The following is a 15,157-nucleotide window of genomic DNA, read 5'->3' as shown; positions in this document are numbered from 1 at the left end:
ATCCAGTTATAAACAAATCCGGGAGGACAGTATTTCCTGCGGTATGATAGGGCATAAAATTTACCGTAATGTCTGGAAATGAAGATTATTTTATCCGGCCGGATATAATTATTGGTAACTATGTCCGGGCAGACATAACACATTAGCCTGAATATATGCAGAAACAATACTTGCAAGCTTGCTGCATAAATATATTAGTATGCGTTAAAAATTTCTGACAAATAATAATAATGAGTGGAATTTAAAAAGACAATACAGTTCTTAAAGATTGCCAGCTGACTGTTGGTGAAACTGAGTCATGTTGTAAAAGTATATATGCTGATATGTGCTTAACTGTTGTCTCATTCATGAAACCATGAAATTCCTTTACTCAGAGTGGTAGTAGCCGACCCTCTCGTCTGCCCACACTCACCATTGCATATGATCTCAACACTTCAGGCCAGGAGCGTAGGAGCCGGGGGCTGAGGGCACGCCCCCCACCCCCGCCTTTTTTTCCGAAATAGCAAATGTGCCCTACTGGCAAACAAAATGTGCCCCTTTGATGAAGAACTGTCTTTTGGATATCTTAAGCCATTGTTCATTTTAAAATTTTATTTTAATTATTCACGTGCACCATAAAAGTATTGATAGCATACTAACACATCATATATATTTCAGTGATGAGGCCGGTGTGTATCGGTTTATAGCATAACGAGTGGTGGTTGTCGAATGAGAAAATGCCCCTCTGATGTTGTGCCCCCTCCCCACCTTTTGGAAGCTTCCTACCCCATGCTTCAGGCGACCATTTGGAATCCAATTTTGTGGAGAGAGAGAGAGACATAAATCCAACACAAGAAATTCGTTCCACCACTTTACAACCCTGTAGTCTTAGGTGGAGGTCTCAAGACCATTACGATTTGCTTAATTTAGTAAGATTAGAGAACTCCCTGCATGGCTTTAGATGGCAACATCCATGGAAATGGGTGTCGGTGCCTGGTATTGTCATTTCAATCCCTATTAATTAAGGTTTCCCGGGTAATAAATTCATTCAACAAATTATTTTAAAGTTTATAATTAGTTGACTTTTTGTTGACTTCGGCCTTTAGTACAAGTGAAAGTGTGATCAAGAAAGATGATGCTACTCCATCGAAGTCATATTTATTCATTTACAAATAGCGCCATCTGTTTTACAAACTTATTTAGTACCCCGTTCCCGGTATACTGTGTTTCTTTCTGTTTGCCTTAAGAAAGGTTGAAACAATTGTAACACTGCATTAACTTGCTAAACATTGCGCAAAAGACTTTCGATGAAACAATAAGGAAGCTGACATATTAGCAAATTTAGACAAATTTATTTCTCTTGATTATTTGATGGCCCTTATAAAAGCCGTCAAATTTATTTCTCTTGATTATTTGATGGCCCTTAAAAGAGCCGTCAAATTTATTTCTCTTGATTATTTGATGGCCCTTAAAAGAGCCGTCACATTTATTTCTCTTGATTATTTGATGGCCCCTAAAAGAGCCGTCAAATTTATTTCTCTTGATTATTTGATGACTTATTAGCTTCCTGGTTGGCCAAAATGGGTTTCTGTATCAATCACTTTCAGAATCATCTCTTTGAAATATTACACCTGATTGAGTTTCACATGTTAACATTGGTCATGCATCGTGCTAAGGCTTTGCTGCTTTGCGTCTCAATGATACGTTTGTAGCATCCGACGAGACAAGAAGTAGCCTCCCACCTTATCCGTGTGTAGATTTTTTGTAATAGTAGCGTTAAGTAGCTTATAAACAAGAATATATAGTGAGTGACCTTATTTATAGAAGTCGTAGTGATGGACGATATTGGAAAAATACGATCATCAGGCCTTATCAAGAAAAGATCGAAAAAATCATGGCCAGTGATGTTTTGGATTTTGATGAGGGCTTTGGCTCTGTTCTATCACCGATCTGTGGTGACAGAGAGGAAATGTCTCTCTTGTCACGTTGGTAAAATGACGAGTGCCAGGCATGCAGCGAAACGAATGCACGGAATGGACACTCCTCTGGACTTCTACATCTTGGCGTATGAATCCAGCAGTTCTGCAGCCGAGAGTGGCAGTGATGAGATGAATCATTTCATGCAGGAACAAGACGGGGAGAGTTGTGACGTATGTCAGACGCTATGGTGGACTTGCTACCGGGATCCTGTCAAATACACTGAAGGAGATCTTGGTATGTTATCAGTTTCTATCAGTTTGGTTTCCCAATAAATGCATTGTGTTATATACAATTGACGTATACAAATGTCAGTTTGAAAGTACCGTAGGTGCAAATAAAAAACTTTTTTTTTTAATTTAACAATGAGAACATAATTATTTGATGTTTTTTATGGGTTATATTCTTAACCAGATTCACTAACTTACTTTGGCTACTCTTTTGTTACGGGGGAGAGGGGTGGACTTTTTTTTTAAATTTGTATTGTCAGTCATAGATGGTTTCGAATCTTTTTTACATAATGTATACCTGTGTCGACGGCCATATATCCCTACTGAATGGTGTTACATATAAACTTACAGTTTGTATATTACTGTATGAAAGGCCTCTTTTTATTTCCAATCTGTATCATCTATAACATCCTTTCAGTGCATATATCGGATTAATGTTGGTTATGATGATGTAATAAAACGTTTAAGGAGTACCTGATCCTGTTCCCAGACATGCAGGAAGAGTGTTTTATGTTTTAGAAGGGGACGATATTGTTAAACGTAAAATATTTCATAATACGATTAAAGGCATTAAAGACTCGCCCCAAACCGCGTGCCGCGCTCTGAAAAAGTTAACATTCCGTTGCTTGCAAGTGAAGTTTTCTTCTTGTCGCTACAAATTGCAGACAGTAATGAAACGTGATACCTTGTTATCTTTTATCTAGACCTTAGATGTTGCTATGTACACTGTCTTTTGGGTATTGACCGTAACTGTATGTATTGACTGTACACTAGTGTCTAATTACCGACGGTAGCAAGCTGTGTGTGTATTTTTTGGGATCGATGGTGGTGTCTAACACTTCTGTTACACCTCATTCGAAACTAGGTCAGCTTACCGGCATCAGACGTTTCTTTTTGCGCGAGTCTTCACACCCTTTAAACTGAGAAGGGGCAGATAGGTCTCACGGCTTACCTGCTGTGTCCGAGACGCAGTCGGGTTTAGTTTCTCCATGTTATTCAATGCCTGCACCGTTTGAATACGTAGCCTGCCAGTATCGATTCGCCATTGATAATGATTGAACTTTCATAATTGAGGGCACGCTGATGATGACCATGCTCATTACGATCAAAATCTGAATGGGACAATCATACTTAAAATTCGATTTCACATTAAAAGATCTGATTACGTTTCTAAGTTTGCTATAGTATAAGTATCATAATTTATCATTTGAATTACGATACATAATATGCCATATTATAACTTTGCATTATAATTTTTTTTTTACAAAATGCTGGTTATAATCGGCCAGGTGGTGCTCACAAGTACTTTGTAACAATTGCTTTTAACATAAAGATATTATTTATGAACATATTGAAACACAATCTTGTTAATTTAAATTAATACAAATTAAGTAATGGAGGAAAACTAATGGTATTGAATCAAAAGATGATTATATGCTAGTAAACAACTACTAGTAGCCTTAATTATCAAGCTTTTGAATACAAAACGTGTCTCACATATGAGATGAGAAATATGTTAAAGACGGGTCATTTGATTACGTAGCGTTAATTTTTTCACTTTCTGTTCTTTCGTTTCATTATCTTTTTTGTTGTTATATTACAGGGATGAGTAGATGGATTCGAAGGTGGGATGGCGTGATCTCGATGGGTTGGTTGATTGTTACTATAGCAATTTTCCTTTTTTATGGCGGAAGCTTCGTTCCACAGTTATTTGGAAAACCAGACCAAATCCTGCGTCTTCTTGTCAAACTTTGCATGCTGGTATTATTGTCGACTCATTACATCTTCGTCCTATGCTCCAAGATCCGTAGTCTCTTCAAGGCCGCCACTCCAAGACTTTGTTGGGCAACTACCCTAAATGTAAGATACTTGATCAAGAGAGCTCAGTTCTTGGACATGCCAAGCAGAGGTCAGTATACTGATGATAATCCCTTCATTAGAAAACGGATGAATACATCCTATAGTCGTATCGTCATTTCAATGTCACAGTTCCAATAAACCAGTGCCACCTATCAGGCCTTTGCAACTGTATAATTTGTAGATATTAAATAAATATGACGTACAATCTTTGGCAAGAAACGTGTCACATTTTTACTAACTCTATTTTTATTATCCTAGAAAAGGCCCCCCCCCCCCTCCCCCAACTTTACTCTCGGATAACATACCTGCAATTTAGGATATCGAATCTTTGTATTAATTCATGTTTCCAATATACCCTTATGCACATTCCAATACTAACTAAAGACAGTTGTTTTGATCGGCAATGGCAATTAACTTGTCTATGCAAATGTGTATTAAAGTTTGTAGGTTTCATTTTCTCGGAATTGATATTCATCAAACCAGTTATTCTCTCCGTCTCTTTTCAAGGTTTACCTGGGGCACCGTTTCTTTTGATCTGTGTGGGATGTCCTCTCCTCATAGCACTGTATCGATTGGTAATATTCCTCTGCATCAGTACCTGTGACGTCAGTGTTTACAGCGTATCACAGTCACTGGTCGGTGCCGTCTTCATGATCAACTGGGGTTTGTTCATGTACCTCATCTACTTCGTTAGACATTCTTTCCAATGTCAGTTCAATTTGCTGCTCTCCTACATCAAAGAATTCGGGGATGACTTACAGAGATTTAGAGCAATGATATTAAATGCCGCTGCAGATTTTTCATGTTATCAACAACTCTGTACCCTGTATTTGGCCTTAACTTTCCCTGTATTAGTTATTGCCGTGGTTGCTACCCTAACTGTAGATTACGCCTTCAATGTGAGTAATTGTCTTGACAAGCAAAGCCAGTTGATTGAAAACCATCTGACAATTTGTGCTTGGTCAGAGATTGGAGTCGCACTTTTACTATGTACTATAGCAATGGGTGGACTCAAAGTTCGTTATATCTGGGAGAACTTTGTTGGAAATGTTTTGATTATGAAATCAGGCAAATCAAAGCTTCTCAGAAAAGAGTTGTTTCAGGATGCAGAGTATTTGCTCAGAGAATCCAGCCTTCTCTTGACATCTATCCTGTTCTCAGTTTCTGGCCTCTACGTGGGATTCAAATTTGGTGAACAAAATATTACGTTCAGTACATGCAATGGTACCTCTGTAGAAGACACATGTTATTAGTATTGAGTTTGCTTTGTGATAAGTTGTTATTTTGTAGCTTGCACTGTAAAACCTACCCGTTACACACAGAGAACACAGAAACTATACTATAAAAAGTTTTAAGTTTAGTCTTAAAGAAGTGTTAGCTAAGTGGCTAACGCCGGTGCCTTTCAGTCATAAGGTCCCGAGTTCGAGTCAAATTCAAGATTAATGTATGTCGTCCAGTTACAGAGTTGTTGACAATTAACAATTCATAATCATGGTTGTTAAATATGAATCTAAGAGACTGATTTCTGTCAGCTTGCGGCTTTGATAAGCCAATGATGGCTTCTTCGTGAGTTCCTGCTTTCAGGGGGATCTAAAATACATACATACATACATACATACATACATACATACATACATACATACATACATACATACATACATACATACATACATACATACATACATACATACATACATACATACATACATACACACACACACACACACACACACACACACATACACGCATACATACATACATACACACATACATACATACATACATACATACATACATACATACATACATACATACATACATACATACACACATACATACACACATACATACATACATACATACATACATACATACATACATACATACATACATACATACATACATACATACATACATACATACATACATACATACATACATACATACATACATACATACATACATACATACACAAGTACATACAAGTTTTGTACCACAGTGTAAACTGGATCGTGCTATTAATCGGTATGCATGTGCTATTATAGATTACAGTAAGAACTGAGGATATGTGTAATCCCATCAAACCCAGTTTCATGCATTTTTGTGTAAATCGGTTGTTAAAACATTACAAGAAAAGTTCTTTGGTAACAATTTGCGAAGTAACTATATATCGGGGTTTATTTGCACTGGTTAGGCTGCAGTAAAATATGCAAGAAAATGGGTGCGTAGTTCTTAACTTTGGTTATTTTATGCTGTTGAAAAGTAACAGAGTGTATACTAACGTATAGGCTATATAGTTAGTGGTCGAAATCTCCACTTGATTAAAGAAATCTTTTTAATCGCAAAGGATACTATACTGCTCTTCCCAATCTTATTACAATTATACAATGGCACATCACGTATCCAATGCTCCATAGCTTACAATGCAGTCATTTAGACGGGAAATGGTTCGAAATTGCCCCGTATATTGTTTCAGGACAGCTAAATTTACAACTTTCACTATTTTTATTGCTGTTGTTTTTATTACCGTGTACTTGTAATGATATAGGCGTGCACATCGTTGGTTTAACGCAAATTATAAAATACACATAAAAAACATAACAGAATAATCGAAAAGTATTTTTTTTTTGTATAATTTTTTTAGTATAGTCTCCAATATAGTCATAATATCGCACGTACCATGAACACCAGAGAGTTGAAATAACCAAACCCTGCAGAAGTTGAGGAAGTAGGGTTATGGATTGAAAGAAAATGGGCTATTCAACTTTTATTTTTTTTTTACTGAATTTTACGACAATGCTTGTACAGCGTAGCCAGCCGTTTCAACGCTTTCCGGCCAAACGCAATATGCCGAACTTCGAAAGTGAGACTTTCATATAAGGGTCAGTTAAGTGTATCCGTGTTACATTGATGTTTTACTTAGTGCCGGAAGCCAAACGTGAACTGCTGAAGTTGCATGTGGAAACGGAATCACTTTCGTAATATACTTAAATTTCATTTTGACACTTTTCTACACAACAATTGCTATGAATATTTGTTATTGAAGCAATCTGAATTACAGGTGAAATCATTTTTATCAAATTATGATAAAATGGCTGAAATCCTCTACAATAGTTCTCTCTGCTCTACTAAATCGGCTGTAATGAAAGTCATGGAATCTTCTCATGTTTGTTATCTTTTTTAATTTTCCTAAACCTGCGGATAGGATTGCGCCTATCTGGCTGTTTGACTAAGGACAGGGCAGGATTTGGTTTCTGAAATTCTGACACGGAAAAACTAGCAAAAAGTTGAAACTCATTTTCTATTTGTAAATAAAAACTGGTACTGTGGCAGAGAATAATAAAGAACAACACCCTGTTTAATGAATAACAAATCTCACTTGAATAAAATGCAACTTGAAATTTGGGCTGTCTTTATCAGTTTTTCAATGCTTCGAATCTCAGCACTATACTGCTTTCTTTTACGTGAAATCACTCTGGACATCTTGACATTATTTTTGGCCTCCTTAACAAGTCCCCATCCAATCAATTTAAAGTCTTCTTTTATACCCGTGATCTTCTCTTATCCCTCCCTGAAGTAAGCAATAGTGATATTTTAAATATACGCTTTTCCTCTATCTGACGTTACTTATAGGTGAAGCCGGTGTAGCAGTACAAACTGTCGCAAATATCCCATATTCAGTATACATACTGTCCTAGTCCCACTAGGACAATTTATACTGGATTTACACTCGAAGACAGACTAAGCTTAAGATTGTCGGAGAGCTCAAGGTACCAACTCACGAGATCCAGGTGGAATTCTCCATTCAGCAACATTGAGTGATATTCGATGATATGAATCCTGAGATGTGTAAGCCCTAACCAAATAGACACTACTCTTTTTCCAAATGTGTGGGGGGACATTTGATATTGTTTTCCCCACCCATCGAAATGTGGGGGGACGTGTCCCCCCCCCCCTGGATTGACGCCCATGCTTTATAGGCATTCCTCCATAAAGAAGAATCTCGGTCAGTTGTATACTACTTCGCACTTTTTTATCTGGAAGACACCTATTTGTTCCAGTTGACAATAAAACTTAAAAAAGTGGATCTTTCAGCGAAACCTGAAAACCCTGACTAACGACGTCACCATTTGTGGCATGACTTTGATCAGTGTCGTATCATATACTGATCTAGCAGTAGTACCGCTGAAAGTTGGTATTCGTAAAAGTCATGAATGGGCAAAGAAGCGTGAGCGTACTATTTATAGTTACGTCATTTGATGTCGAAACTTGGTAACCCATTCATCGATGAGGTTGCCAGACACCAAAGCAATCGGTAAACTAAGTAACCCAAGTAAAACAAAAAACAACAAGGAAACTTAGCAACCATTGTTTTAGAACCACAGAAAAAAAAATAATGCAGAATGTAAAAATAATGCATTTTCAATTGTGTATAATGATCATTAATAATTGTCGATATTTTACTGAGGGCTCATTTCAACTTTCCAAATATCAAATCAAGCGTACAACTATATAGCTGTTCTTCATAGAAACAAACACTTCATCAACTCCCTGTTATGAAAGGAGCTTTAATTAACTTCCCCATTTTTGTTGTTGGCTTGTTGTTGTTTCGTTTATGCAATGGTTTTATCGGACAGCTGAACTTTACCAATTTCTTTCCTTCGTATGCAATGCTAATCACTCTGTTAATCAGCAAATCAAACAAGAGTATAGTCTGAAGTACAGGTGCTAATCAGCTCGTGTCGATTGGTACAAGGTTATTTTTTTAACCACTATACAAATACCATGCCATGCAGTTGACTATGTAACGATATAAACCGTGACAGTTGCAAAAGATTCGAATCTCATTGCAAAATGCAATACGATTGAAATTTTGGAAGAAAAACGGCGAACCTGATTTATTTTAGTATTTGAAAAGGAGCCGATATTTAGAGAGACCATACCCAAATGGGGAAAACTTATTTCTTATCAATCGTACACTCGCAATGATTGAAACTTAATCCTTCTGGCTTTTGTCCACAACGGCCTATACCTCCTCGATGTCGCATAACTGAACACAACATAATTCTCGATGTCTTTGTGAAGTTTGGATAAGTTAATATTTTCAAATATATATGCATAATTCGCTCCGCGACGTTATGAAGTTTTCTTCAAACTTGAAGTGAATCTTCTTTAAATGTTTGCTAATCCTCCAGTGTTTTCTTGCGGAATTTTCTCCACTCTTAGTTCAAGTGAAGTATAATGGTGCTATAAAGTTTTGTCAAAGCCTTATCGTTCAACTACTATAACTGGACCGTGTTGGAACATGGCAGTAACATCTTGATGGTATACTCTTTCTTGAGGTAAAACAATTTGTTTGTGATTATCTCTGTAGAACGGCTAAGGAGGTATATGAATATCCCAAGTGATATCATGTTGATTAGGATGTAACTCGGTTCTATTGTAACAGACAAATTTAGCTGTTAATTATAAGTCCCCTACTGTCTATCATCAATCATCCCGGTAAGACATCTTTTTCTCTGATGTGTATATCAACCACAATGGGTCATGAAAAGTTGCGATGTGTGCAATATTTTGGTATTTACTTTATCATCACCGGTTTGGCCATTATATGTATCGGTGCTGCCGAAACCAAGCAGCTTGTTACCAATTTTACTTACTCCGGTTTGACGTTCATATCCTGTGGGGCTTTCATGTTACTCGCTCACAGTAGTATGAGAGGACTGAGGCACAGGGAGCGGTTTCTAGATGAGAGGAGGCAGCGGCAATCATCCGTTTACTATAATGGCCAGGATATCACCATTTCATTAGAAGTTAACGTCGAGACCGTTCGGGATTATCTGTCCGTCTCCAAACGTACGGGTAACGCAGTCATTATAAATATTCATGAGGATGGACACTTGACCTGCGAATTGTCTCCAGATGATGACGTAGATCCAGCACTGTAAGTATATACACATGAATAAATAAAAAAAGAAAATTCGCGAAATTTCCAATCATTTATTTTGAGTTATTATGCATGTTTACTCACGACAGGTGTGTTGCCAGGCTGTAACACATGGGGAAGTTCCCCCTTCTTTACTACAGACTACCCCTTACCATCAGTTCTATGCATATTCATGTGTACAAAGACTTCACAAATTATAGGACACGGGTATTTTTCTAATTAACTGATTTAAGATATTACCCAAATTTACAAAACTTGTGTCGATTCTCTTCTAACTCATGGAATTATGGAAACATTGAATGGGCTCAAAACCACCCCCCCCCCCTTCCCCTTCCCTCACCTTCCAAAGAAATAATAGTAATAATAGTAGAATAGTAATTATACATTTGCTAAGTATGCAATTAATTTTCTCCATATCATCTACTTGCTTATAGGTTGACCGCTTGTGCCATACCAGATATGGAAGTAGAAACGCTAGATTTAAACGTTACACAGCTTCGCATCTTGGGTAAGATCCTACGATTAGTGAGGCGAATATCGACCGAGCGCCAATATCAAAATGGTAAAGTTTGCACGTTTGAAGATGGGACAATTTCTCTATACATTTGGCATGGATTTGACAGTACAAATAACGTAAGGTAAGTAATGGAATATTACTGTAGTCAGGGAGTGGTATTAACTTATGATCTATAGTATACATGCTCCTATAGTTGGCTTCATCTCTCTTGGAATCAGTTTTGATGCATCTACGTTAACGCGCTGTAACTCGATTAATAGGCTACCTCTAGAGAAATGCTATGTTGTATACCTCCATGCTTCCACCATGAATACCATAGAAGAAGATAATACATTTGCCTAAACGGGTTTGTTTTCGACATCTACGACAAGCCAAAATGTCATGTAGTCCATTTACAATGCGTTCAGGGAAACTTTCCAATGCTGTAATAGCGTGCGCTCGTTAACGCATCATATAGGAAGTCGTGGGATTGAACGCGTAGAGGCAATGAGAACGCGCCAACGCAATTTGACGGTCAATGAAAGAATAAAGATAATGTGTCCTTGAGATTCGTCAACGTGTTTGCAGGAAATAATAGACCGAGATTCGGCATTACTTAATATCTCGTCTTGATTGGCTGTTACATCCGTCTTCTTAATATTGAACCATTTAAATGTTACAAACTTGCTAAAACACGTATACTCCATGGCGTTGTTTCGATTACATGTTGTCAAATTTCGACGAGATGTTGTTGAAATTTCTTTGTTGAATTTACAAAATGAAGAAATTTCACAAGAGCAAAAGTACTTTGTAGATACTTTCCGGGCCTAACGCTGTTTGGAAACGAATTCACTGTTTGTCTAATATTGTACATCTTTAATATTTCTGTTGAAACGAACAATGTATTTTCCTCTCGTTTTTCAAGTCTGTTGTTCTCACTCAAGATTCTTCGGGAGTTTACTTACTACCTCCTCGACAAGATATAGACCAGGGCAAGCTGTCGTTCACTTCACCCTCCCCCCCCCCCCCACCTCCCCAGTCCCCGATTTTCCTCATGTCTATACTACAGAACAGCAAAACTCATCGACCAAAATGACATAATTCTGTTTTGTTTTACCATTACAGAGAAGTAGACGCACCACCGGTATATGATGATGCAGTGAGAATTCCCGTAATACAAGAAGAGGAGCCGCCATCTTATAATGACGTCACTATAAATATGGGGAGCGTCCTGTGATTGGTTGTCATCATAGAAGCGCCGACAGAAATTCTTTTTGTGACTTGAAAACCTGCTGCAAACTTGAGCGAAACAATGCAACAAAAAAAAGACATTACCCGAGGAAAATATTGAAAAACATATATATCAAAGTAACAAATTAACTATTTGTTTGAAAGTATTATTATTAAATATAAAATGCCGTTTTCCAATATCAACAGCAACACCTGTCTTGTACTTGCGCACACTTTACTGAACGGGAAACTGTAGGAAGATATTGGAAGATACCTAAATTTGCCGAAAGGAACATCCCGTTAGCTCATGTTCCCAAATGACCACGGTTTTTTTTAAATAAATAACTTAAGAAATGGGGATGCTGGGAGAGTATAGGTGGGTGCGTATTATAAGGGAAACAATTTCAAGGGGCATACAAATGTTTTCGGCACAACTGCAATATCGTTAATATGGTAAACGTAAAAATGCAGAGGAAAAAACAGTGTATGTTGAAATAACAGAGCAATAAATGTATTTTTTACTAACTACTCAAAACTGATTCTACATTCTGTGTATTTGTATCACTTTAGAGTTCCCCTCGCTAGAAACTTTGGTCCATATTCTTGTTATATTTTGAAGATATTAATATCGGTAAACATCGTTGATATTGGGGAAAAGAATTATGTACGTCAAACTGTAGCAATTAACTCAAAGTATTCCAAATACTATTAATTCTATGCAGTACTAAGTGTTACTATAACTTATGTTATCATAATTTAAAATCCATTCATTTTGCAGACACAAACATCGAAATAGCCCCGTCTTTAATCATTAATCACCCACCGAAATCCTTTCCCAAAATGTTAATTGGACTAATTATACTTCATGCCCCCCCAACAGCTGGAAAAGTAATTAATACAAGGCATACATAGAACAATCACCGCTAGCATCCACTTTTCACTTCAATGATGCTCTAACAAAATGTGTTTAGTCATCCTGCACCAACCCTTCCTCTCCCTCCCCCCCCCTCCCCCATTCTTTCGACCTTTTGCCAAGAAGACAAATATCACCAGTTAAGTAAAACAACATCGGTAAGCCTGCGTCAAAGAAACAAAAAACAAGTTGAGTAAAACAACATCGGTAAGCTTTCTTCAAAACTAAAGAAAATAAAATCTAAAAGGATATAAATCATTTCATCATTTCATGAAAGTAAACATTAATTATGATGACCTTTTACGTGCCCCGCCTAGCGGAGAATGCCAAAACGGCACTACGAACTTAATATATCCGAAACCTCAGCAACAAACATCTCCACGTCCCCCCCCCCCACCCACCCCGCTCGTACCATTCAACCGTTCAGTCGATCTTACAAAACCACATACGATTAGCCAGCCTGCAGGCCAACGAAATCCACCAGAATTACAACTTTACGTCTAAATTTATTTACTAATCACCTACACAGGAGACGGCTTCAATGAGCCCAAGGGCAACACCCAGTCCATTATCAAATCCTTCGTTCTCATCTGACCCTTCCATAGAGGTTCAGGCCCTACCTTAATCAGTCGGGGAAATATTAATTTATTAATAATTATGAACAGAACTTTCCGTTGAGTGGCACTTATAAAAAATAAAATAAAAACTTATTTATGCTCTAAACAAGGCAGCACCCCCCCCCCCCCCCACGACTGCACAGGCGGTGGGACCTTTGCCCGAATTTCTCATAACCCATGCTCCTAGCTCAAACGTCATGTGTTCCATTTTTACACTCCTAATCCGTCCAAAGTCCGATATATTATGTTATTATTACATATTAAACGAATATTTGTTGAGATAAATGTCAACATTAAGATAAAAAATATCCGAATTTCGAGCCTAGAAAAGATGTCATAAGCCTTTGAGGTATTTCTTAGAATATTCTTGTAAGGTACGGTAACGTTAGAAAAGACTGTTATAATCTTCCGATATAGGCTACGACCTATTGATATTCATCTTGAAACTTGACTGAAGATATCAGAGTTCCAGATTACTTGACTAAGGTTTGGTATCGGACATTGCTTCATGCACTTGACAGACAAACAACAGACAAATAAAATGATAAAACACTGTTTTATATCGAAAGAAATATTGCCCCTAATATGATACAGACGTTATCTGTTAGGCTGCAGCGGTACAAGCACGGGTTCATTCTTTTGTTAACCAAAAAGGGTCACAAGTAAATGCGATTGTTTAGGTTATACAGCATGTAACCCGGTTGCGTATTACATTGATGTCAACAGTGTATTGTTTCTTAAGTTGGTTAGAGCTTATAGTCAAGTAATGGCCCTTCTTGAATAAAAGGTATTAACCGCCACTATACTATTGCTGTCCCTCACCGAGACATTTTATTGCTTAATATAACACTCCCCATGATGCCTGCGAATACTGCATGTCAATGGAGGGTGAAATTTAAGCAACCCCCCCCCCCCCCTCAAAAAAAAAAATTGGAAACTTATTAACGCAAGTTTAGATTACTAACATTTTGGGGTCATTATTGTTCTTTAAAGATAGGTGCTGGTGGCGCTTGTGTGATCTGTACTGATTTTTGTTGTTAAGTTAGCACGTGATTGTTCCCCCCCCCCCCCCCCCATATCGTCATGAATCAGTTTAGTTTTTGAAATTAAAGGTTGAATTCATAAAACATGTAAAGTAAATTTGTCTATCATCAAATCAAACATTCTCTTTCATTAGCCAACATTCCCTAACTTTAAAGTGAAAGCTTGAACATTTCTGATACCTATTCTATTAAAACCAAAAGAAGGGCATAATTTAAATTTTTGAATTTTAAGCCTGCAACAACGATCGATGTGGTCGGCAGAAGAGAATGAACGGGAACCGGGTTGGGTAGGAAGACAATTAGGAGACCTGTGTAACTTGGACAGTCTCAGGGTTCTGCCGCTGCCGGTCGGCGCCGGTCGGGCCCGACCAGCACGCTGAATTACCGACCGCCACGATCTGCCTGAGTGACTTTTCCGACCGGCACTTTATTAACTACAAAATCACAACTAATAGTATTTTGCGGAGTTTACGTTTTCTACAAGAACATGGAAACAATATTTAGCATTGAGTTAATCATGCCAAGTGGCCTAAAACATGTGATTACAAGGGTAACTTTCATAAAGATGGCCATAGCAAGGGGCCTTGATATCGTGCTATGCGTGTATGGTATGGACTGTGCCTCGTGTTTCATGGGGTGTGCATGCGGAGGAGTCAGTTGGCTTGAGGTGTGTTTTACTTACCTACAGTAAATGTAACGGGAATATTTTACCTACTTTTCTTGAACGTCTAAGATATCATTTCGCATAACTTTACCGATCCTTTACTGACTGACCTAGTTAATTCTAGAGTGGAACGAAAAAAGTTTACTCCATGAAAAGTTCCCTGGCAACGTGCCAAAAAATGTTAACAAACAGGTGTTAGAC

The 15,157-nt window shown here is 37.7% G+C and overlaps 2 protein-coding genes across 2 annotated transcripts; both read left to right on the top strand.

The window, feature by feature from the left end:
- Positions 1 to 1,633: 1,633 nt before the first annotated feature.
- On the top strand, positions 1,634 to 7,447 carry LOC139960307 (uncharacterized). The gene is made up of 3 exons (XM_071958592.1): positions 1,634 to 2,193; positions 3,790 to 4,095; positions 4,554 to 7,447. Exons 1-3 carry the CDS (start codon positions 1,815 to 1,817, stop codon positions 5,297 to 5,299), a joined length of 1,431 nt encoding a protein of 476 aa, XP_071814693.1. The 5' UTR covers positions 1,634 to 1,814; the 3' UTR covers positions 5,300 to 7,447.
- A 1,368-nt stretch (positions 7,448 to 8,815) lies between these two features.
- On the top strand, positions 8,816 to 12,245 carry LOC139959900 (uncharacterized). Its single transcript, XM_071957822.1, has 3 exons — positions 8,816 to 9,990; positions 10,428 to 10,631; positions 11,615 to 12,245. Exons 1-3 carry the CDS (start codon positions 9,569 to 9,571, stop codon positions 11,724 to 11,726), a joined length of 738 nt encoding a protein of 245 aa, XP_071813923.1. The 5' UTR covers positions 8,816 to 9,568; the 3' UTR covers positions 11,727 to 12,245.
- Positions 12,246 to 15,157: the final 2,912 nt, after the last annotated feature.

This window comes from Apostichopus japonicus, chromosome 19, assembly GCF_037975245.1.
Source record: "Apostichopus japonicus isolate 1M-3 chromosome 19, ASM3797524v1, whole genome shotgun sequence".
NCBI lineage: Eukaryota > Metazoa > Echinodermata > Holothuroidea > Aspidochirotida > Stichopodidae > Apostichopus > Apostichopus japonicus.
This window is presented reverse-complemented; position numbering and strand designations above follow the sequence as displayed.